The 22,067-nt window shown below is 39.4% G+C and overlaps 2 protein-coding genes across 4 annotated transcripts in view; one reads left to right on the top strand and one right to left on the bottom strand.

Annotated features, from left to right (window-relative positions):
• Nucleotides 1-7,584, top strand: part of LOC143281697 (epsin-2-like) — a 30,542-nt gene extending 22,958 nt beyond the window's left edge. For 2 of the 3 annotated variants that reach the window (XM_076586964.1, XM_076586954.1), the window contains 2 exons: nt 762-806; nt 2,051-7,584. In XM_076586964.1, the coding sequence (XP_076443079.1) occupies nt 762-806; nt 2,051-2,262 (257 nt within the window). In that variant the 3' untranslated portion in view covers nt 2,263-7,584. The remainder of the gene's footprint in view (nt 1-761; nt 807-2,050) is intronic. The other variant, XM_076586972.1, reaches the window with a different exon arrangement.
• Nucleotides 7,585-8,339: 755 nt separating this feature from the next.
• The window catches only part of LOC143281688 (TATA-binding protein-associated factor 172-like), a 61,545-nt gene continuing 47,817 nt past the window's right edge, over nt 8,340-22,067 (bottom strand). The window contains 9 exon segments of the mRNA XM_076586942.1: nt 8,340-10,757; nt 11,229-11,320; nt 13,517-13,646; nt 14,064-14,141; nt 15,280-15,459; nt 18,363-18,511; nt 18,968-19,096; nt 20,318-20,448; nt 21,328-21,535. Of these exon segments, the coding sequence (XP_076443057.1) occupies nt 10,487-10,757; nt 11,229-11,320; nt 13,517-13,646; nt 14,064-14,141; nt 15,280-15,459; nt 18,363-18,511; nt 18,968-19,096; nt 20,318-20,448; nt 21,328-21,535 (1,368 nt within the window). The 3' untranslated portion in view covers nt 8,340-10,486.

Raw genomic sequence — 22,067 nt, 5'->3', positions numbered from 1 at the left:
TTCTTCTCAGAGGCGTCTTCTCATCTCCCTCAGTGAGAATTACAAGAAAGACATCACTGCAGGCACCATTTCCCGCTGGGTTTCCAAAGTCATTCGTAGAGCCTACTCTCATGCTCACAGGGATATCAGCTGTCTTAATCCCAGAGCACACAAAGTGCGGGCCATAGCTACTTCGGCTGCTTTCCAGCATTCAGTGCCACTGCAGCATGTCTTGGAGGCAGCCTTCTGGCGGTCTGAGAATCCCTTCATCAACTTCTACCTCAGGGATTTCCGTATGACCAGGGCTGACGGTTCCAAGGGGATTTCCTTTGTCGCGGCTAACACTGCCGTCTCGGTTACAAGGGCTCCCCATACAAACCAGTAGGCGTTGGCCTCCTCCATTTGCTTTAAATTCTGCATCAGTTTGACATGGTACAGTATATGACACCAAAAGGAGGAGTTTGTATTATACTCCATGTTTGGTGATGCATATACTTACCATGTCAGACTCGAATGCCCGCCCATCCGTCCCCGCGTCTCTGCCGTGGTTCTCTTGGGGCATTTTTTTCGATGGCCATGGAATGATTCAGCGCTTATAGCTTTTAGAGGCGTTTGATTGGCTAAGAGCGGACCGGGCAAGACGGCTCGTCTTTTCACTGTTAGCTGTGCGAAATTTGGCCAAGCAGAGCAAACTGATAGGCCTAGTTTGCATCAGTTTGACATGGTAAGTATATGTATCACCAAACATGGAGTATAATACAAACTCCTCCTGTTTCTTACAGTTTCCGGAAATACTGGTGGATCTACTTTGGGTCTTGATCTTGAAGGTTCTCTTTGCTGTGAATGTGCTTTATGTAACCTCAGGCACTCCACACTATTTGTATTGCTAACATAACATCAGTCATTGCCCTAAAAATTCATTTTTTATACCACTTGAATTCTTCTGAATTCTGAACATGAAAATAAGTTTAACAAAGACTGAACATTCATGCAGATATTCTTCTTACAATCATACATGCAACAACCATTCACACATTTGCTCATATCAAGCAGCCCCAGTCATTCTTGCATATTGATCAGTGGGACTAGTGAACAGGAACAGTTGTAGTACCATGGTTCTGAACTGGAACACCACATAAAAACCAAACTGAATGAGAATGCATAACACAGGAACTGCATAACTTATACTTCACTGCAACTACGCATTTTTACAGAATGGAATAGAACAATACTTTTGACACAACTGTGAACAATGGTGATGGATTAAAAAAAAAAAAAAGTTTTTTGTTTTTGGTATTGGTGAATTTTATGTTTTAGAATAACAGTATAACATAGTGAACCTCTTGCTGCTAGTTTATGCCGTTGGGAGCAGACAGTGTTGTGGGTGAAGGCTTTTGGTATAATCTCCATTTTGTCAGCTTGCTGTAACCCTTAAGTGCACATTGCACCTGCGCCATTGTCTGGTGGTTGGATTTTGTTGCAACAGAAGCTGTTTGATTGTGGATTTTTTAGTCATTCTCTCAGGCATTACCAATCTTGTTAAAAAGTATCGCGCATTATATACATACATATATGATTAAGTGTGGTATGCACTTCCTGTTTTATTCCAGCCCGTGTTGATGAAGATCATATTTACGTAAAAGCTTTGGTTGATGACACTAAAACATGCTAGCACTCAAACATGAACATACTCATAAACTCATGCAGTAATGCTTTTCTATTTGTTTATTTTTCTTACCTGCATGAAGTTTTTGTTTTTAATTCATATTTGATTGCTTTATAATTACCACAACTCTTGTACACTTTTCACTTATTAATCAGGTCAGTGGGTGCTTTCAGCCACAATAGCTGTGGATGTTTGTGAAAAATATTTGAAAATAAATGTCAATTATTGCTGAGCTTCTGACAGTGTTAGAAAAACTTTGAAAATTGCCTTGGAAGTTTTGTGTCAGAGCCATGGCTGAGTTCATAATACGAGTTTATCATGTCACATCATGAAATAGAAAATAGGTCTGATCCTGAAAAGAACATTTCCACCAATCATTGTTTTTTTTGTCTGTGGGTGTTTTAGGCAACAATCCATTTGCCATGACAGCGCCAGGATCCAGCAACCCGTTTCAAGATGGAAGCAACAGCCGTGTGGCCATGGCCCAGATGAGCCCTGTCACACCTGGCTTCTCTCAGCCTGCCCAGTCTGGTCTGCTGCCCGCCCCACTGATGCCTCTCAACAGCCCCCAGCAACCTCTACAACCTCAAAACAACGCTTACAACCCTTTCTTATGAGGCTAGACCCTGATTGGTTGGAACAGAAACGCCAAGCTTTCTCTCTCTCTCTCTCTCTCTCTCTCTCTCTCTCTCTCTTGTTAATTTTTAAAAAGATATTTATTGAGTCCTTTTTATCATTGTTATTTATTCAAGATTCTCTCCCTCTTAAGGCCAGCTGATCAACTTCTGAAAAAAAGATAGGATCTTTGTGCATATATATTTGTGTTCGTTCAGAGTTGGCGTATTGCATTGCCAAAAAGTCTCACAGGGAAGGCAGAGACTGATGGGGAAGGGTGATGTTGTTTGTTTGTTTCTTATTATTGTGTTTTGTCAATTGATGTTGAATTCAGAAGTGTTTGTGGTGTTATGTCTTGTGGTGTCTTGGGGGTGTTTTAACTGTAAAAAAATGAAATTGATGTGTTCGCAGCAAATGTGTTGTGATGTCACTGTTTTAAGTGTATGTGGAGTTCGTCGGGCATCTTCGTCTATGTCTGTCAATTGGAAGTGCGCTGCTTCACTGCAAGTTGCTTTCATGGCTATTGGGTTTTTTGATTTAACAGTCTTTCCTCTCGTGCTGTTAATTCATACCTGGACATGAAGGGGAAAAAATTGACAGTTACCCACCTAAGCATGTGCACTTGTAGCAGCTGACATGCTGGGCCTCTGATGGCACACCTCTGTAACATCTTGATATTCTGCCAGAGTTTAAGTAGGGGGGGGGGGGGGGTGTACACATTGCTCAAATATTCCAAGAGAATCAAGCCAGCTTTCAGTTGAAGCATCAAAATATGTTTTTTTCACACTGCATCTGTTAGCTCTAACTTTGGCTTGGGCCTCCTGTCAGATCCTAGTTTGCTTTTGTAGGCCTAAAGTGCGACCAGAATGGCAGCATTAATAGAATTCAGGTTGCAGAATGGCTGATGGTGTTCATATTCTTGTGGAAATAATCTTAGTTGACAGGGCATAGAGCCAACTGACTTGATTTTGTGGGAATTGTTTACTTTTTTCTTCTCAAGTAGCATTGGGGTGGAGATACTAGAATGGTAAAGTATATACATTTTGCGGTTGTAGTCAGAGCAATAGTTCAGTATGACACAAATGTATATGAATAGTTTATTATTCAGATCCTTAATATCTGTTTCCTACAGTTAACCGCTTCAACCGGTGTTGAAAGTGTGCTAGGGAAGATTCACTATATGACTGTCAAAAAATAATTTTGTGTTGATGGACTTGAGACCATCATACATACCATCAGAAAATTGGAAGGTGGATTAAGTATATAGCTTGACCTTTTTTTCCAGTTTTATTTTTTCTACTTTCACTCATCTTTGAAGAAAAACAAACTTTCAAATCAAATCAAATCTAACAGCGCAAAGGCCCTCCCTGGAGCTTTTGGGAACTAAAACAAGTGCAAAAAATAAACAGCTGCAAAAGTTCCTACTGTTGTAAAAGAGGAGTTTGCTAAGACTAAGAGCCAAAAAGATGGTGTTAAACATTATTTTTATTGTGAGAGATCATATGTTGGACTTCCTATTTGTTTCTTTCTTTCTCAGTGGTCACGTCTCACAGTACATTTTGTTTTTGTGGTGTACTTTTGGTTCTTGCGGTTGCTCCTGTGGCAGTGTTTGTTGCATGTCATAATGATGAATCATTTATCTTAATAATGGATAGATTAAACATTAAGTATGGAGCATACCATCACAAGAAGATAGCCATGCTTGAAAAAAAAAAAGATCTGTGGATTTGCTTGAAGAAATAAATGTTTCATTTCTTTAATGTTTAATTTCATACTTTATTACTTGGTTCATATAAGTGTAATTGTTGATCTTTTTATATTTAAATGTGTTAAATAATATATTGATACATGTTTGATTTTCAGTTGTTATGTTGTTTCAGATTAGCCTCCTTTTAAGACAGCTCCAACTTTCTTTTGTTTTTTCTTTCTCATGTTCTCTGACATTAAATAACCAAAACAAGGAGAAAAATCTTGTCAGATGTAGACGGTAGTTCAGAAGAAGTGGGGTCATTGTTGCTGCTCATTATCTGCCAGAGTGGAAGTTCATTCACTTTGCTTTCGGTCCATGTCACATACTCCACATTACATGGCAGTACTTTGTTGTTGTTGTGGATTCAGTTTTGTTTGGTTTTGATTTCAGACTTGAAAAATTTATGCAGAAAATGTGTGGGAACATAAAAAGCACAAGAAAATATCTCCCACTCCTGCTTGTCAAAAAAGATGATTTGAAGTAAACAGAAACATCCTGAGATTGGTATGATAGATACATGAAATGATGGAAGGGGCAATGCAAGAATTTGTATTAAAAGTCTTTTAAATTAATATTATTGAGGGGTTGTGAACTGAGATTCCATACCCGTTTATGAATGGATTGATTGTCACATGATGTCACATATATCCTGTCATAAAAAGATTAGAGAAAATCAGAATGGTGGCTTGATTTGGGATGATTTTTTTTTTTCTCTCTCTCGTTTAAATACTTCATTGCATTTCTTTATATTTGCAATGGAAATAGTAAAACAGTGCTTTTTGCATAACCAGAAACAATTTGTGCACAGTTGCACACACATACAAATTACATTAAGTGACAAACTGATCTTGTATAAATGTAGTTTGTTGATTTGATATGCATTTGCATTTTTTTCCAGAATTGATAGAAATTGGTAGATGGCTTGTGACATGTATTTTTGGCTTTGCAGAGGCATATGGCATTGTTAGTGATTGATGGAATCCACCATTCAGGGTTTCACATCATTTTAGTTGGACCCTTCACTCTAAACAGTTTGTGGTCTTTGGTTTGCTGTATCTGTGGTGTATTTTGGATCCATTTTGGCAGATCTTGAGTAGCACATATGAAACAAGATGCAGAGATGGACACCGACTGAGCATAAAGACATAGACAAGCATAGTTTGTTTTAGAATAAATTGTCGGATATATATATATATATATATATATGTATCTTATGGTGTGATGGAAGACTTTCCACGGTCATTGGTATCATATCGGATTTGTGCTGCATACCAGTCAAAATCAGTGTAACTTGGAAGTTAAAATCTTTTCCTTTCACCATGTAAGGTGGACAGAAGAGTTACTAACATACATGTTTCAACTGCAGAGTTACTTATATACCTCCATGTTTTTTTAACACTCCCCTCATGCATAGCTGCCAACTGTTACCTGGTATGTTGTCATGGGGGAGTGGGTTCAGAATTATTCCAGTACATATTCTGAAGATTTTTGAGTAATGATGTACTAGCATTTGCTGGCAAAGTGAAGCAATAATTGACAGTCCTGGGTTTTTAAGGTACTGTGTTCCTGCCATGCTGCTTCAGTCAGTATTTTGTACAGCTGCCATTCAGTATTGACACCCAGGACTGACTTCTTTCCTCTGACAGAATCAGGTGGATTTCACATACTGACAGCTTCACTGGTTGAAGACTGACGCTCTTATCACCATGGTCCTGAGTAATGCTGACAAGGCCATCTTGAAACGTTGGAAGACAGGCCATGCTTTTGAAAACCCAAGCAATTGTTATGGACAGAAATCCTTTCTAGGAATAAGTTTTAAGCAGCTGGCTTTTTTAAAAAAAAAAAACACCATGGATTTCTGTCTAAAAATTATTTTTAATTTTAAAGGGGATTTTAACATATCAGAAATGGTTGGCAGCTATTGTCATGAATACTTGGTAAAAGTGATTTGATATTTCATCTTACATGATACATAATGTGTTCTGTTCTCTATCCAATCAGTGTGACTTGGTGTGGCAGTTTGGTGGGTCAGTAGGTGAAATGGTTTTTCCGGGTACAGGTGTACATATATTCAGAATATGACTTGTGACTTCCGACTTTACTGATGTGTGCAGACGGGGAAGACCCCTCTTGTTTTATCACTATCTGTTGTCATGCCTTATTGATTGTCCATATTCTTCTTCTTTTTTTTTATTTTATTTTTTTTTTTAATATAATTATGTTATTGACTCACTTGTGTAAACAAAGTGAGTCTATGTTTTAACCTGGTGTTCAGTTGTGTGTGTGTGTCTGTGTGTGTGTGTGTCTGTGGTAAACTTTAACATTTTCTCTGCAAATACTTTGTCAGTTGACACCAAATTAGGCATAAAAATAGGAAAAATTCAGTTCTTTCCAATCATCTTGTTTAAAACAATATTGCACCTCTGGGATGGGCACAAAAAAAGAAGAAGAAGCCTAATTATATGCAAACTGCATTTACTGTTATATTTTTTGTATTCTCTAAACTTGGCACTTTGATCTGATATTCTGACACAACAACAAGAGCAGTCATTATCATTTTTGTTCAAACAGGAACTTCTTTTGCTAAGCATGAAGTTTTATTTATTTTGCAAACATTTTGGTGCAGATAGTAAAAAAAAAAGGTAATTACTCTGTAATTAATGCTAGGGGACTTCATTTGCTTTAAACTGATCTTTCTCATCTTAAACTTTTTTTTTTTTCTTTTTTTTTCTTCTCCCAAGCTTATCCATCATATTTAATACAGAGCACTTTTCAACCATTTTTAAAATCTCTTTTTTTTTCTCCTCCTAAAGATTCCTTTACAGGATAAAGCGTGAAGCACAAGTGAGTCTTGAAGGCTTTGCCTCTTGTTTTATTATTTTACTTTTAAATGATGAGTTTCCATCTTTTTTTTTTCCCATCAATACACTTATGCCTTATTGTTTATTCTGGTTTTTTTGTTGTTTTGTTTTGTTTTGTTTTGTTTTTTGTTTATGAAGGAAACACCAGGGGTTGGGAGTGGATTAAATAGAATGGAATCTAATTCAGCAGAGATGCCAGTAAGAAAGGCTTAATTGATCGTACTCATTACATGATGTTTGTTTTCACTGCAGTGAAGCAACATTCAAAATTATTTCATCTTCTGTGTATATTGCAGGAGGACATGAATTCTCTGATGTAAGATGTTACTTGCTTCCTGTCAGCTGTCTCACCAGTGTATTCTAAGAAACAACTAAGTCTGATGGACTGCTATGAAAATTGGCATCAGGGGAACTCCTGACATTGCGTGTCCCCATAAGGTTCTGTAATACATGTGGAAATGATGCGAGGATTATCTGACGGGGGTGTATAGCTGTTTGTGATGATTGTTACATGAAAAATGAAAGTGTATAGCTGTTATGTATCAGAACTCGGACACGGGGATGAATTCAATGCTTCCTGATATGTGGCGAACTCTGTAGCATGGAATCCAGCTGGGGCATATCATCTGGTGTGGCTGCAGTACTTTATACATACTTCATTCTGTGATGGACAAGTGTAGCTTTGTAACAATAAACATGAGTACACTTCTAGCCTTCTTCGTTTCTGGTCCTTTGTTTGGAAAGAAAGACTGAAATCGCATTTTGATTATGATTACTTTATTATTAGTGTGAAACTTTTTTTGTTACACTATCATGCATACTGTATAATTTCATATTTTGGTACTTGATAACATTGTAGTCCTAACTACTTAGTAGTGGTGGTGGTTTATTTGATTTTAATCCCAACAACTATCGGTATGTTAGACAAACAAGCATACAACAGTGCGTTTTTAAAACTGACGTTCTCTTGACTAAGGCTTTGACTGAATCTTCTCTGGTAAGTTTGATCAGTTATGGTTTCTTCATTATGTCAAGTTATCCATCAAGTAATGATCATAATCAGCTTGAATACAGATACTTTCTAGACTGAAACTTCTCTGGCAAGTTTGGCCACGGTTATGGTTTCACCGTTGAGTCACACTATCCCTCATGTGATAATCAACTTGAATAAAGATACTTTCTGTACTGAAACTTCTCTGGCAAGTTTGATCACTCAGTTTTCATTAAGTCATGCTACTGATCAAGTAATAATCAGGTTGAAGAAAGATACTTTACAAGCAAGATGGGCCTTGCTTTTTTTATTTAAGAGTTATGTCACTTTGACTGATAGTAACCATGGGGAAATTAGTCTGAAAACAGTGTCATGTTTGCACAAATGATGTGTAAATGCAAGACATGACAAGAAGACTATCTGTTGTCCCGCAACAAGTTTCCATGTATCAACAATAACAATGAGACCAAGCAAATGTTCATGTTCAATTGTATTCTCGACAACAAAAAAACAACCCAACAAAAACACAGATGAAAATTCAAATGTTCAAATTGACTTCTCACAAAGCAAAGCAAAAAAAGCACTGACACAGACAATAGTCATGTGCACATACACACTGTCACAGAAACCCACTCAGTGCACAAATACCACCATGACATTGGAATACACTGTACAAATTAGTCCAAACATGCAAAGTATCCAATATACACATGGCTGCCACTGGAGGTAGGTCAGGAAACTTGCTTGTTACCATTAATGAACACACAAAATGTTACTGGGCCAAGGTACAGATTTTCTAGTGTCCAGAAATTCATCGAGTGAACGCATGTCAGAAAGATTAAAACAAAAACTGAAAATAGGTGATGGGGGGAAAATGCTCATAGAAACCAGATTTTCTCATATCCAGGTACTATTGAGACAGACTTCACAGAGTAACTTCATCAAATTACTGCAGGTTCTGTCAAAGTGGAAACCATCACAAAGCTTCAGATGTTTATATTCAAGCAAACGCTACTGAGGAAAGTCACTGTCACCACTGAGAATTTGACCAATCTCTTTCAGGAGACAATCCCCCAACACCACCCTGAGTCATGTCAGGTATGACATGTGGCTCTCTTCTTTTCAGAAGATTCAAAGGACATCCATTTGCTGCCATTGAAGTGTTACCTTATTCCCAACAACCCTGACCCTAATTCTTCTTAAATTACATTTTCTTTTTTTTTTTTTTTTTTTGCTTCTTTGTTGTTTTTTTTTTTACACATTTGTTTTCCTCTACAACTGCTTTTTTACAAAAAATGTGTTTTGTCCTATCTTGCTATATATACGGTGACTGAGTGACAATTTTGGCATCAATATATCAACCACTTGTATTTCATTGAAAAGATTGATGAGTTGTTTTTTTTAAACATGTTGGGCTAGGGGGAAAAAGTTTGATCCAAAAACAAGAAAAATATAATCACACCAAATAATAAAGGTGACTTGAAAGAGATCTGTTCACAAGCTTCCCCCAAAAAACAATCTTTAGGGTCCACTTGATGCACATCACTGTATGACTCAACATAATCAGAAGGCATGGATGGTCACACACACAGGATACCACTGACAGAAATGAAATTCAGAAAGTGATCACCATACCATTAGCAGTGAAGTCTGAAGCAAAGCTATCTCATTGGCTGGTTTCCAGACCAAGGATTCAAGTACATGATGATGCATGTAAATAAAAACAGCCCGTTTCTCAATCCCTTCACCCGCTACCTCAGTTGTCATTTTGGACAATTTATGTTGTTTTTACTACAAAAGACTGATGAGAATGAAAGAAACCCAATATCAGAGCACACATAATAAAAACAAAAATAGCACCAGGACACACTGCAAAAAGAATAGGCAGATAACCAAGGAAGCACCAGATGTGTTGTGCTGTTCTCCAAAGCTGAGACCTTTTCCTCCAACAGTTGACGACGACGACGACGAAGAGAACAAGGCTTTACACTGGAATTACAAGTACAATCCACACCCTCATGTACATCATGAAAAGAAACCAACACTCACTCTAACACAAAGTTAACATTCATTTGTTTCTGAAACAAAGTTAACATAAGTTTTTCCCACAAAAACTGTCCGCTAGCTCTGCCCAGACCTCACCAAAGTTTTGCTGGGGGCAGCTCTTGTGACCATGTTGGTTTTACACCTTCAGTTTATGACAGTTTTCATTGCTGTCATACTACCCCTGCTCTCCATTTTTCTTTTTACAAGAATTTACGCACTCTCAAACACAAGTATGAAATAGTGCCAAACTGAAAGGCAGTGTGCGTTTGCCAGTGAGTTGCCGCAAGTTCATACTGAGGTTTCCAACTGCAGTCAAAAAGACCAATATTTATCAGTTCTGCAAAGGAAAGAAGAGTAGTTTTGTCTGTAACCAGCTGGTCTTGCTCAACACCCTCAGAAAGTTTTGAAAGACGTGATTATTTGCATCCTGTTGGATATCATGTCCGCAAATAGCAAGCACCCAGACACTCTCTCCAAGATGACTTTGCCACTTTTCAACATCAGTCTCATTTCATCATTCATTCCAAACATTTACACTGCCATCAGCCGTTGACACTGCACAAGTCACAACTTGACAGCTACGATAAAGATTTCAGAAAGTTTGTCATGCTGTACTCCGACTCGTACAGGTTTTCATCCCACAGTTCTCCCAAACTCTCCAGTATAGCCTGCACATTGGATCGTCCTGCTGAGGACTTGGGGTCTGTTTGGACTGGTGCTCCGGCCACACCTTTGCCTTGCTCGTCCAGTGTGAAGAGGTCCAGAAGCTGGTCGGTGCTCATCGTCTGCAGGCAGGAGTTGTCCTGACCAATCACTGTGTTGGCGATGTTCATCTTGAATTTCTGCAGTCTGTGCAAATAATCAACAAACACACAATACACTCTTACTTAAGAGTCTTACGCTGTGGAATACATTAACTCAAGTCTGGGCTTGCTCTTTACATCTGCCATCTAAAAACACGTGATTACAACTCTGTATCAAACACAACAGGAGCTCAAGGGGGGAGAGGGGGAGGCTGCATTACAGAGATCTGAATTCTTAGCACATTTATTATTTTCAATACATACCACTTGTCAAAACTGCTGAATGAGGCAGAGCATTATCTATGGGTGTCTTAGCGCTGTATTGTCCACACTATTTGGCTAGAGGAGACACACTAGCTGTAGCCTGCATCAGTTTGACACAGAGGTACATGAGGCCAAACTAGCAGTATACATGATTTCTCATTCTGAAAATACTTTTAATATCATAGATACTTCATGAGATCTCTCTTCAAATACACCATGTTGTCAGTACTGAAACATCACAGTTGATACTCACCCCATGATTTTGTCTTCCAGTGTGCCACGAGTGATGAGGCGATAGACATTCACCACTTTCTTCTGGCCTATCCTGTGGGCACGGTCCATGGCCTGTGAAACAATAAATAATGATGAAACAGGAACTTGCTTTCTGCTTTCTTTGTTCAACCCTCTGGCAGTTAACTTCTTTTCATACTGGACAAAGGTGATGGACCTTCAACTTAGAACTCATGAGCAGACAGCAGCACTTATGCAAGGCACTGTGAGTTCAATACTGACACTCCATAAGTGTTATTTTTGTGGGCTTTGCACATTTCCTTCGTTCTGATTCAGAACCAGTTCACCTCACCTCACCCTCAGCTATCACTTGTTGCAACAGCAGTCTGCAATCAATCTGCAAGAGGCATACCTAACCAGTTCAGTGCCAGAGAATTTTGTAAAATTAAAAAAAAAAAAATTTTTAAAAAGTGCTCTCCCCTTGCAAGAGAATTTTGAGGATTCAGAGGGTAATAAATCAAAAACAAAAACAAAAAACAAAAAAAGCACAAAAGCTATGGGCAATACAGAAAGAAAGTAAACGTTTTTGTGAAGGAAAATTAGTTCAGATTCTGCTTCTGAGCTTTTTTCCCAATTAGGTTGATTGTAGGTTCAAGCATGTGAAGTCAAGATAATTTTCGTGCAACAAAAGTCCCACCTCTACATAATGACATCCATAAAGAAAAGAAACAAAACACAGCTAGAAATAGCATGCCTATTGTCAGATTATACCTGTAGAAGAAATTAAAACAGGCTTTAGTTAATAAAAACAGGCTGAGTTTATAAAAACAAATCACAGCTTGTGCAGACGTAAGTAAATCACTGTCCAACAATGACAAAAGGTGGGTAAAGTCAACATAAAAGGTCAATTACCGTCTCAGAAACTGAGCTGGCAAGCTTTTTGACAGCAAAGAGCATTTGCAAGTGAGAGGGTGAAGTTCTTTGATGACATTCACTCCTTTCAAGTTGCACGTGGGCCGATTAAAGTGTCTGCTGCGCATCCAGCTTGCCACCTCTTCAAACAAGTCATCCATCTGATTCAATGAAAAAAAAAAGCCTTCAAAACAAAAAGCATGTGTTTCACATCCAGTGCAGGTTCAACCCTGCATTTCGTGAAAATCGTGGAGCACTGGTGGTTGTCGATTTCCTACAGTCTGCACTGAAATGTGAGAACACTCGTTCCCAAAAGCCACGCCCCCTTGCTGACTTCTGGCTGGCATTCAACCTATCGTCTTACATCACTCTTCTCCCTCTCCTCCCCTTCTTCCAACGCTCGCTGCACATATTCTGTCAGTCATAGCCACTTGTTCAAAAACACTATCTGATTAGATGGATGGACTGAATTACCATCAAATGGGCTGTCGGTTTCATCACTGTCATTGTCAATCACCTTCGTTTTCAAATCAATCATCAGACAAGAGAGATCCTTCTCCATAGTGAAAGCTGTCCATAATCACAAGCAGAGTTTTCAGAATTGTGTAGATCTGCTGACTGTGACTATTTGCTTTACTGGACACAGTTTTCAATGGCTTTTTTTTGCACATGATGCAACCCCCTTTTCCATGCGCATATCACATGGTCATTTAGCAAATTATTATCAAGTAGAAAGGTGTCTTCTACCTGATTATGTTCATTTAAAAGGAAATTTTCTTCCTAAAATTACATTTAAGTAACATACTTACAGTGACCCACTAGTGCAGACTCCAGCAGGGGTCTGATTCCTGTCCTGTGCAAACTACTCCCCGCCTATGTGGAGAAAACTAAAGTAGCTACCGTTGATAACCTCCCGAAGTAGGTCACCTCCCTTGTGTATCCCTGACTAGCGCCCTCTTTCCAGACACATCAAACTAACTGTTCAGAGTCTGTTTATGTGAACTGAACCAAACTCCAATGAAGGAAAAATCAGAACATATGCATGATGTCAGTGGACGTCTTATAGGCACTATGGCAACACTTTTCTTAGGATGTCAGCTGACGTCTTATATGCACTCAACTGGTTAACATAACTTAAAACAATGTCCAGAATGTTAAGAAACAAGCCTCAACTACCTGGTTAACTATAAGAGTTTCAGATTAAAGTAAAAACTACAGGCCAACAATGAACAAACTGCAAATTCTCCTGCATTCGTTTGCTGCACCTCCTACATTTACACCTACATGAGACTGTTTTTACCTTGCCATTAAAGCACCCCCCTACTCCCTTTGTCAGTGGTGGCACAGTAAACGAACCTAAACTACAACACATCCCTCCAGTGGTCCCAAGACCCTCACCTGCAGGTCTTTCATGGGGTTCCAGTCATGCTCCACGAAGATGACAGTGTCCGCCCCTGTCAGGTTCAGCCCCATGCCCCCCACATGGGTGGTCAACAGCAGCATGTCAATGGATGGATCACTGTTGAATCTGTAACCACCACAGGAACATGAAGACATCAACTTTTAGGCAAGTCATGTTGACAGCAACAAGGCTTATCCTGCCATTAATTCATTGGCAGTCTTGTGTTTTTTTATGGATAACAAAAAGTCTTGTGGTTTGTGGACAGCAACACTTCTCCCCATTTACAAAGTCTAACCTGCTATCTTCAGTCACATGAAAAGCACTGTGAGAACAAAAATTCCTCAACAAACGTAGCCAGTTCAGTTTATGCTCTGCAATACAAACTGGTAAAAATAAAAACTATGAATTCAATGTCACAGATTAAAATTACATTTTTGTTTTTCTCCATCAAAATCACATGTTTCTTGTGTAAATTTTGTTTAAAAAAGTTCAGTTCATAAAAAAAGTTTTCTATGTATCATGTATGAGAAAAGTGTCAATCACCTGTGTACAATGTCATGACGTGACCCTGCCGGTACACTTCCATCCAGACGTAGGTAGGTGACACTGGGCATGTGAGTTCTGCACACATACACAGCAAGGAAAGAGTTGAATTACCATCCATATCATCCACATTTCATTATTTCCACAACACATGCATAAAAGTACACACACACACACACACACACACACACACACACACACACCTCTAATATCACTTCAAGTGGAAAGACGTTAAACTGAAGACGACACACACACCTGTGTGTGTACATTCAAGTATCTGCACACACATACATATAAAACACTCACAAACATAAGAGCACACACATGCACACACACACAGAATCCCATCCAACAAGAATGAGACGCCATTTACGGTTTTAAAACATGAATTATGCACAATTTACGCAACTGGCAACCTTCCAAAGACGATTTTCTTTTTGATTAGACCAAAATATTTTGTACATGAGCATAACAGGCTCGTTATAAACACAAACAAAATATGTTCATGCACACCATAAAAAAAGATAAAAACTAGTCAAACAAAAATCAAAGTTCACAATAGCTGTTGATAGACTCAATAAAACAAGTCACACACCCACACAAACAAACACGCACACACATACACAAGTTAAAATATAAAAGTATTGCACATCAGCAAGCACAAATAAAAACATCTAGCAAATAAATCCACACAAATCAGTAAAATGTACACACACGAGTGCATGCGTACATATGCTTACAACATAAATCATGCCAATAAATACAACAGATAATATTACAATACTGAATACATGTAATCCATTAGGAAAAAAACCCCACTCATGTACACATTCAGTATGAAACTTTAACACTTGCTCATGCACACACTGCCCCTAATCCCACTTCCCCCAACCCACATCCCCGCCACCACCAACCAACACCTACATACACACATTAGTGTTCTCAGCCACACACTATCACATGCACACAAAATATCTGCACTCAGGCACTCGCCTGTTGGTGGAGTTCAGAGGGTTGAGGGAGGGAGGTACAATGTCACAGTACTATGAGTCAGACTGTTGCATGTTTTGATTGAATGCATGACTGGCTGTGGGAATGAACGAATGAATTCATCTAACAAGATGTTCTTGTGCATGGAACTCCAAACCTGCCACTTCTGTTGGACCATTTACCACTTATGTCATGTGGCAGGAGTGTTTCAGCGTAGCTCACTCACTTGAGCAGGTCCTTCTCCACAATGTCCAGCATGCCTTTGAGTTGGCAGAAGAGCAGGACTCGGTGCTGCCCTACCACGGGGATGTCAGTGTCCACAGCAGGCTCCGTACTGGTGCTGGTGCCCGGACAGGCTGCCTCGCTGCAGCTGCTCACACCAATGCCACAGTCCAGCAACAGCTGTCTGCAACACACCTCACTTCATTCACGTCTCTGTGGGTGCAATAACGTGGACTTTATGATGATGCGAGGAGAATGTAACTGTACACAGTACATTATTTTTACACTTCATACATAGCTTTTTCCTCCTTTTCAATAATGGTTAACCCCTTAACCTCTTGACTGCGCTGTTGACGTATGGCGTACGTCATGAAATGTCGCTCACCAATGCTGTTCTGACGTGCGCCATACGTCAGGTTTAACGTTCTATGTTTCGAGTCCCACATTACAGAAAATACAGTCTGCTAACCATTAAATTAGCTCCCCTGAGAGCTCTTTATCTCCCGAGTTCCACAAGATAAAATTATTCATTGGACTGTCATATTTATGGCGAAAGTTTTGCAAGTTTGTACGAAGCTCAAGTTGTGTTTGCAAAGCCATGGCTGAACGCAGACAAACCCCAACACTTGCACTTGTATTGAAAGAATTCTTTCGCGATGCTAACAGTAGAGATGAAGATTGTGGACTGAATGAGACAGTACTGCGTCAAGTTGATGCCGAAGATGCTGATTTTGACAGTGGAGGGGGGTGGGAGGTGGAGTTGCTTGACGAAACTGAAGACAGACAAGCTCAGCTGATTCAAGATGCAGGTGGGTGTTTACGAGGTTTGTCAGTTTATTATTTGCTTTCTGTTTGTTGTTTGTTGTAACAATGAATATGACTGCATTGTGTGTGTTTTGAATGTGTTAGCTGTGATAAGTAGCTTCGTCAGTCACTGATCAGTGTGTGTGAGTGAGAGAGAATCAATCACGTGGGTACTGTGTGTGACCATCACAACCAAAGGGGGCGTGGCTTGCTGGCTGGCTCACTGTTGATGACAGCATGTGTCACTCGCCTAGAGCTTTCTGTGCGTTCATTCCCGAGTGTGCATTGGTTTGTTGTTGTTGTTATTGTTGTTGTTTTGTGTGTGTGTGAGAGAGAGAGAGTGGGGGAAGGTGGGGGAGGAGATGTTTATAAAACTGAAATCAGAGATTGCCCCAGCAAACCAACACTGTGTCTTGAAGACTGTTTCTGCAAGTACCTCACACAGCGTTTTTATTGGCAATAGATCCTCCCTTTTCGTTCTTTGTGTGGACTGTGTTGGAGTCTTATGCACCTGGATACTGTTGCTCAGCCTTGACAGTGTGTGTGGTTGATCACAACAGTCACAAGAAAGACTGGTTGATAACCTGGTTGATATTGTAGCACCTACATGATGGAATGACAGTCACAATTTTTTTTTATATTAATGCATTTTATGGAAATTTTCTGTCAGAGTGACTCATTATTTGAACATGTGAGTATTAAAAACAAAATCTTGGTTCATTTTCCTTTCATTTGATATATACGTTCATGCACTTATCTTCAGTACTTTTTGAAATATAAGCAAATTAAAATCAATGGCGTGTTTTTCTTGTTTTTCTGAAAATTTTCTCAGCACAGGCCATAGCAAAACGTACCAGCAATGAAGGGGTTAAAAATAAATTCAAGACCAACAGCCTTGGTCAAGCTGTTCATAACTTTTTGTCTCATGTGTGTATTACCTCGAACTAAATTTAACCCCTAGGCTGCCTGCATGACGAGATAACTCGTCATGGCAAGCATGTATGCTTCGCTGCCTGCATGACGAGATAACTCGTCATCGAAATATTCTGACTTTTCCCTGCTTTGCATTCAGTTCGTTGACAAAAATGCTGGTAGCTTTAGCTTGGGGAATCTTTCTGGATTCTATTCATAGCTAGAAACACCATCTGCGTCATAAGGCAGTCCTTTATTTGAACGTTTTGGTTGGGTTACTGGCCGCAGTCTTTGCCTGGCTCCTCTCCTCGCTCGCTCAACAGAATGTCGGACTGACTCCGTGCTCAAGACATGCGCTCGTGGCGAACTAAATCAACCAAGATTACTTTCTTTAGCTAATGCTCAGAAAGAATTGGAGCATAAATTCGAAGGAGAAGACAGTGGTGAACATTTATAGGACGATTTGATAGAAAATAAAGGGAGCAATCAAGAGAGTGGCCAAGATACAATTATCAGTGAGTGATGCAGGCTGTTCAACTCTAGCAGACGAATTTTTAGCAGGGCACCGTATGAGCTATTTTCTTGGCACTCAGCCAACGCGGTCTGATGAAGTGACGGTGTGAGAGGGGTGAAGAGGAGGGGGGTGGAGACTGAGGGGGCGTGGCCTCACATCCATATTATCACTTGCAGAAGTCACAATGCATCTATTTCTTTTTCAGTTTTTTTTATATTGTGGTTGTTCTAGTATGATTTTGTGTGTGCAGATATCCATTTGTCCAGAAAATGATATTTTTGTGCAAATTACCAGACTAATGTTTGTAATGAACAAGTTGAAAATGTGACAAAAAACAAAACACTGATTTCAAAACAACAGCATGTCACTTAAAATGCATAAAATGGGAAAGCATCATGTGTTTTGTATTCTTTATTCATTTCCCTTTCAGAAAATATATACTTTTATGGGTCTTTCTCCATTAACAAAGAGCACAGAATTTTTTGAAAATTTATACCCGTTTTTTGTGAAAAAACCCTGGCAAATAGATTTCACTTGAATCTTATTTTCCTGGCAGCGAAAGGGTTAAACTGAATGTACCCCCGAAAATGGAGTATGGCTGCCTACATGGCAGGATAAAAACAGTCATGCAGGTAAAAGCCCACTCCTGTACATACAATTGAACGTATGAGTTGCAGCCCACGAACGAAGAAGAAGAAGAAACAGTATGTAAGGAGCATGAAGCTTTTATCATGAATAATATGGATAAAATGATTATAAATGCATGGTCCCTATTTCATTTTCCTGGTAATGTCGTTCAGCTTAACAGCAACATGACAATGTACTGAGCACATATACCATTCCAATGCACCACCTACCTCAGGGCGGTCAGCTTGGGGGCATGCTGAAGCTCGTGCAGGGAGGTTCGTTGCTGGTTCAGTCGGTTCATGATCTCACTATGCTTGGGATGTGAACTGGTCAGCACCAGCGCAGGGTGGTTACAAACCTTCCTCAGGTACAGCAACGCCTGCTCAAAGGAACACTGATCATTTACTTTTAGAATCCAGACCATTTTCTGACAAGGTTTCTTATCATCTTCATTCTTCAAATTCAGTTTTCTTTTTTTTTTCATTTATCTTTTGATTTTGATCTCTGCACAACTGTTATGTTTCTCTCAAAGACAAACAAGATTTTAGGAAAACAACATACAACTGTGACGAACAAGAAAACTGGTTTTCAATATGCCAGATGCTAAGATATCGACAGTTGTCCTGTGCTGCTAACAATGCGACACAGAAAAGACTACCAGTCACCTATCAGTCTGGGCAGTCTTGTTGCTTCCAATGTGTACTGATCTTGAGCTCCTACCAAACATGTTAAGAACCAACACATATATATGCCGGGGAAAAAAAACCCACAAAAAAACACAATGAAAAGTGTGAATCCGCTTGAGGTACTGAGGTGAAGGTGACAAAGCACTGACCTGGAAGATGTGGGAGGCCCCCTGTGTGCTGGCTTTCTTGCTTTCCTTCTGGTCATCACTGATGGCTGACACCACATCGTCCACACCTTGCTTGGCTCTTGACCGGGCAAAGTCTTCATACAGCTCAACCTGACACAGTCACAGTCACTTTGGTCACCTTTCATTTTTTCAATAGTGGATGTTTTTGGCATCAAGTACATCAAAAATACCCCCCCCCCCCCCCCGAAAAAAAAAAAAAAAAAAAAAAAAATGGAACAAAGGAAGAAGAAAAAAGAAAAGAAAAAGAGGAGAGAAATAGAAACAGACCAGGGAAGAGTCAGGCAGAGAACACAACTGCAAACTGCAAAGACTGCACCATTTTGACAAGGTCAATAAATGACCAAAGTAAAAAAAACATCAAGTGTTTCTTGAGTCACCCCCCAACCGCCCACCTTTCCTGCCCCACTACCCCTACATGTCTCCGCCCCACTTTTTTTTTGTTTTGTTAAGTGAATAAATCTGTCCTTTTTACAACCATCCCAGTCGTTATATTCACACACGGACAGACTCATACTAACTGAAACAGCAAGAAGAGTACACATTGCAAGTGTAAATAAACATATAATCATCAAAAATTGGAAATGATATAATTGTGGCAGCTCTGTAGTTATGCAGGTCTTCCAAGGGTCTTTCCTTAGTGTGCATGCTCAAGACCCTGAGCCTACTGGGAAGGGAATAATAATAAAATGGGAACTTACTTTCAGAACTATTGGGCTTACATTGACTATCAGAACTAAACCCTTTGGTCGCTTTAGTCGCCACTTGGCAACCTGCAGTGAGGACACCACAGTCGCCCCACAGCGATTTGTAGGGAAAACGCTGCTGGTCCTGGTCAGCAACTTGAGCATTAGAGTTAACAAACTTGCACTACTCTTCAATAAATAACATCAAACTTAGCAAGCTCTTCCTGCCACATGTATCGGAAACATCCCTCACATTGTTGAACCAACTCTCATGCGGCTTGGAGCAATTTTCAGCGGAATTTGTAAACTTAGTTTGAATGATGGCAAGTTCTTCAACTAGATCAGATTGTAACCTGCAGTCTTGCTTTAGACGATGATATACAGGACAGCAAGTTGAAAGTCTAATTAAAAGTCAAATGGCGGAAAACAATTTTGCTGCTGACAGTGACAGTGGAGAAGAGTTCGAGCTAAATGGCAGTGGACTGACGAGTGGCACTGACAGCCCTGCTGCACAGCTGGTTTTCAGCTGTTCTGTGCAGCTGACTATGCCAGCTAGCAGCTGTTCGCAGCTTGAACATAGCTGGCAATGTAAAGGTTAACATATGATGATGGACACATCACCAGTCACCTGGAGAGTGCTGAGATCACAGTAGTAGTCCTGGATGATCTTGGGCGGCAGGTCGTTCAGTACATCCTCCTTCATACGCCGCAGTATGAACGGCAACACTTGTCTGTGCAGCTTTTCCATCGCCAAAGCACCTGACATTAGCAGTATCAATTACTTTATCGTCAACCAATTTCTTGATTCATTTTTCCTTATCATGAACCAATTTCTTGATTCATTTTTACTGGAAATTTAAGATGTTACATTGCTGATCATTCTATGTTTACGATAAAAGAGGTTGTTCTCAATTTACTGTTTACTTACTGTAAACAAATACCTGTTTTCAACTGAGAAAACATTGCTGACATCTGGATCATTAACAGATGTGTTTTTATCCTTACAGTTTATCTGGAAGACCATTTACAAACAACAAAATTCATGAAACTTACCAACCATAATGATAACCCAATCAAATATGTAAGATCTTTTCTTCATGACAAATTTCTGACAAATCAACATGATTCCTGAGCTTTTCTTGGGGAAAAAAAAAGGAAAAGAAGAAAGCTTTAAAAAAAACAAAAAAAACAACTAATTTCCCACATTTATGTTTAGAAATGCATATACAAATATTTCTGTAGATGCTCAAATCCATTAGAAAAAATCACTTTGTTAATTTTTATGTTAAAAATTGGAGGGGAGGGGGTTGTTTGTTTTGAGAACATGCCACAAGCAATCTATTTGGAATTATTTTCGTTTTGTTTTGGTAAATTTTGATAACAACAATATGCCACAAGCAACTTAACTGTAATTTTGTTTTATTGTTTTGGTAAGAGCAACATGCCACAAACAACCTATCAGTAATTATCAGTTTGGATAAGAGCAACATGCCACAAGCAACCTACTTTTTTGTTCATTTCGACAAGAACAGAGCACCATAAGCAGCCAACCTGTGATTACTTTTTACTGGTTCAAACAAGAACACTACGCCACAAGCACCCTGTTTTGACAAGAACAATACACCATCATCCACCCACCAGCCTCCTGCTCCTTGGAGGTGCTCTTGGCCTCCCTGGACAGCAAGATGGGTTTGCCAAACCTGGCCTGGAACTGTTTCTCTGTGCCCAGGAACCCCGGCATCAGGAAGTCAAACAGCGACCACAGGTCCAGCACGTTGTTCTGGATGGGCGTGCCGGACAGGATCAGACGGTGACGGCTCACCAACTGCTTCGTTGCTTTCGACAGCTGTTGGAAACATGTATTTTATGTGTGTGTGCACAACTGAGCACTGCATGTCTGAAGTTTTGTGTGACATGAAATGGACAAAACAGACTTCAACATAAAACAAGAAGTAAAACAGTAAAAATCATGCGCAATCTCATTTCTGTTATAGTTTACACAACCAAACACTGCATGTCTGAAGTTTTGTGTGACATGAAATGGACAAAACAGACTTCAACATAAAACAAGAAGTAAAACAGTAAAAATCATGCGCAATCTCATTTCTGTTATAGTTACTTCGTTGCTTTCAACAGCTGTTTGAAAGAACTTGTGTGTGTGTGCACAACCAAACACTGCATGTCTGAAGAGTTGTGTGACATGAAATGGACAAAACAGACTTCAACATAAAACAAGATGTAAAACAGTAAAAATTATGTGCAATCTCATTTCTGTTATATTTGCTTCATTGCTTTCGACAACTGTTTGAAACAACTTTTTTTCTTCTTTTTTTTCTAATTTCTGTTATATTCCTTTCTTGTTCATGCATTGCAACTTC

The sequence above is a fragment of the Babylonia areolata genome, chromosome 1 (genome assembly GCF_041734735.1).
Source record: "Babylonia areolata isolate BAREFJ2019XMU chromosome 1, ASM4173473v1, whole genome shotgun sequence".
Taxonomy (NCBI): domain Eukaryota; kingdom Metazoa; phylum Mollusca; class Gastropoda; order Neogastropoda; family Buccinidae; genus Babylonia; species Babylonia areolata.
This window is presented reverse-complemented; position numbering and strand designations above follow the sequence as displayed.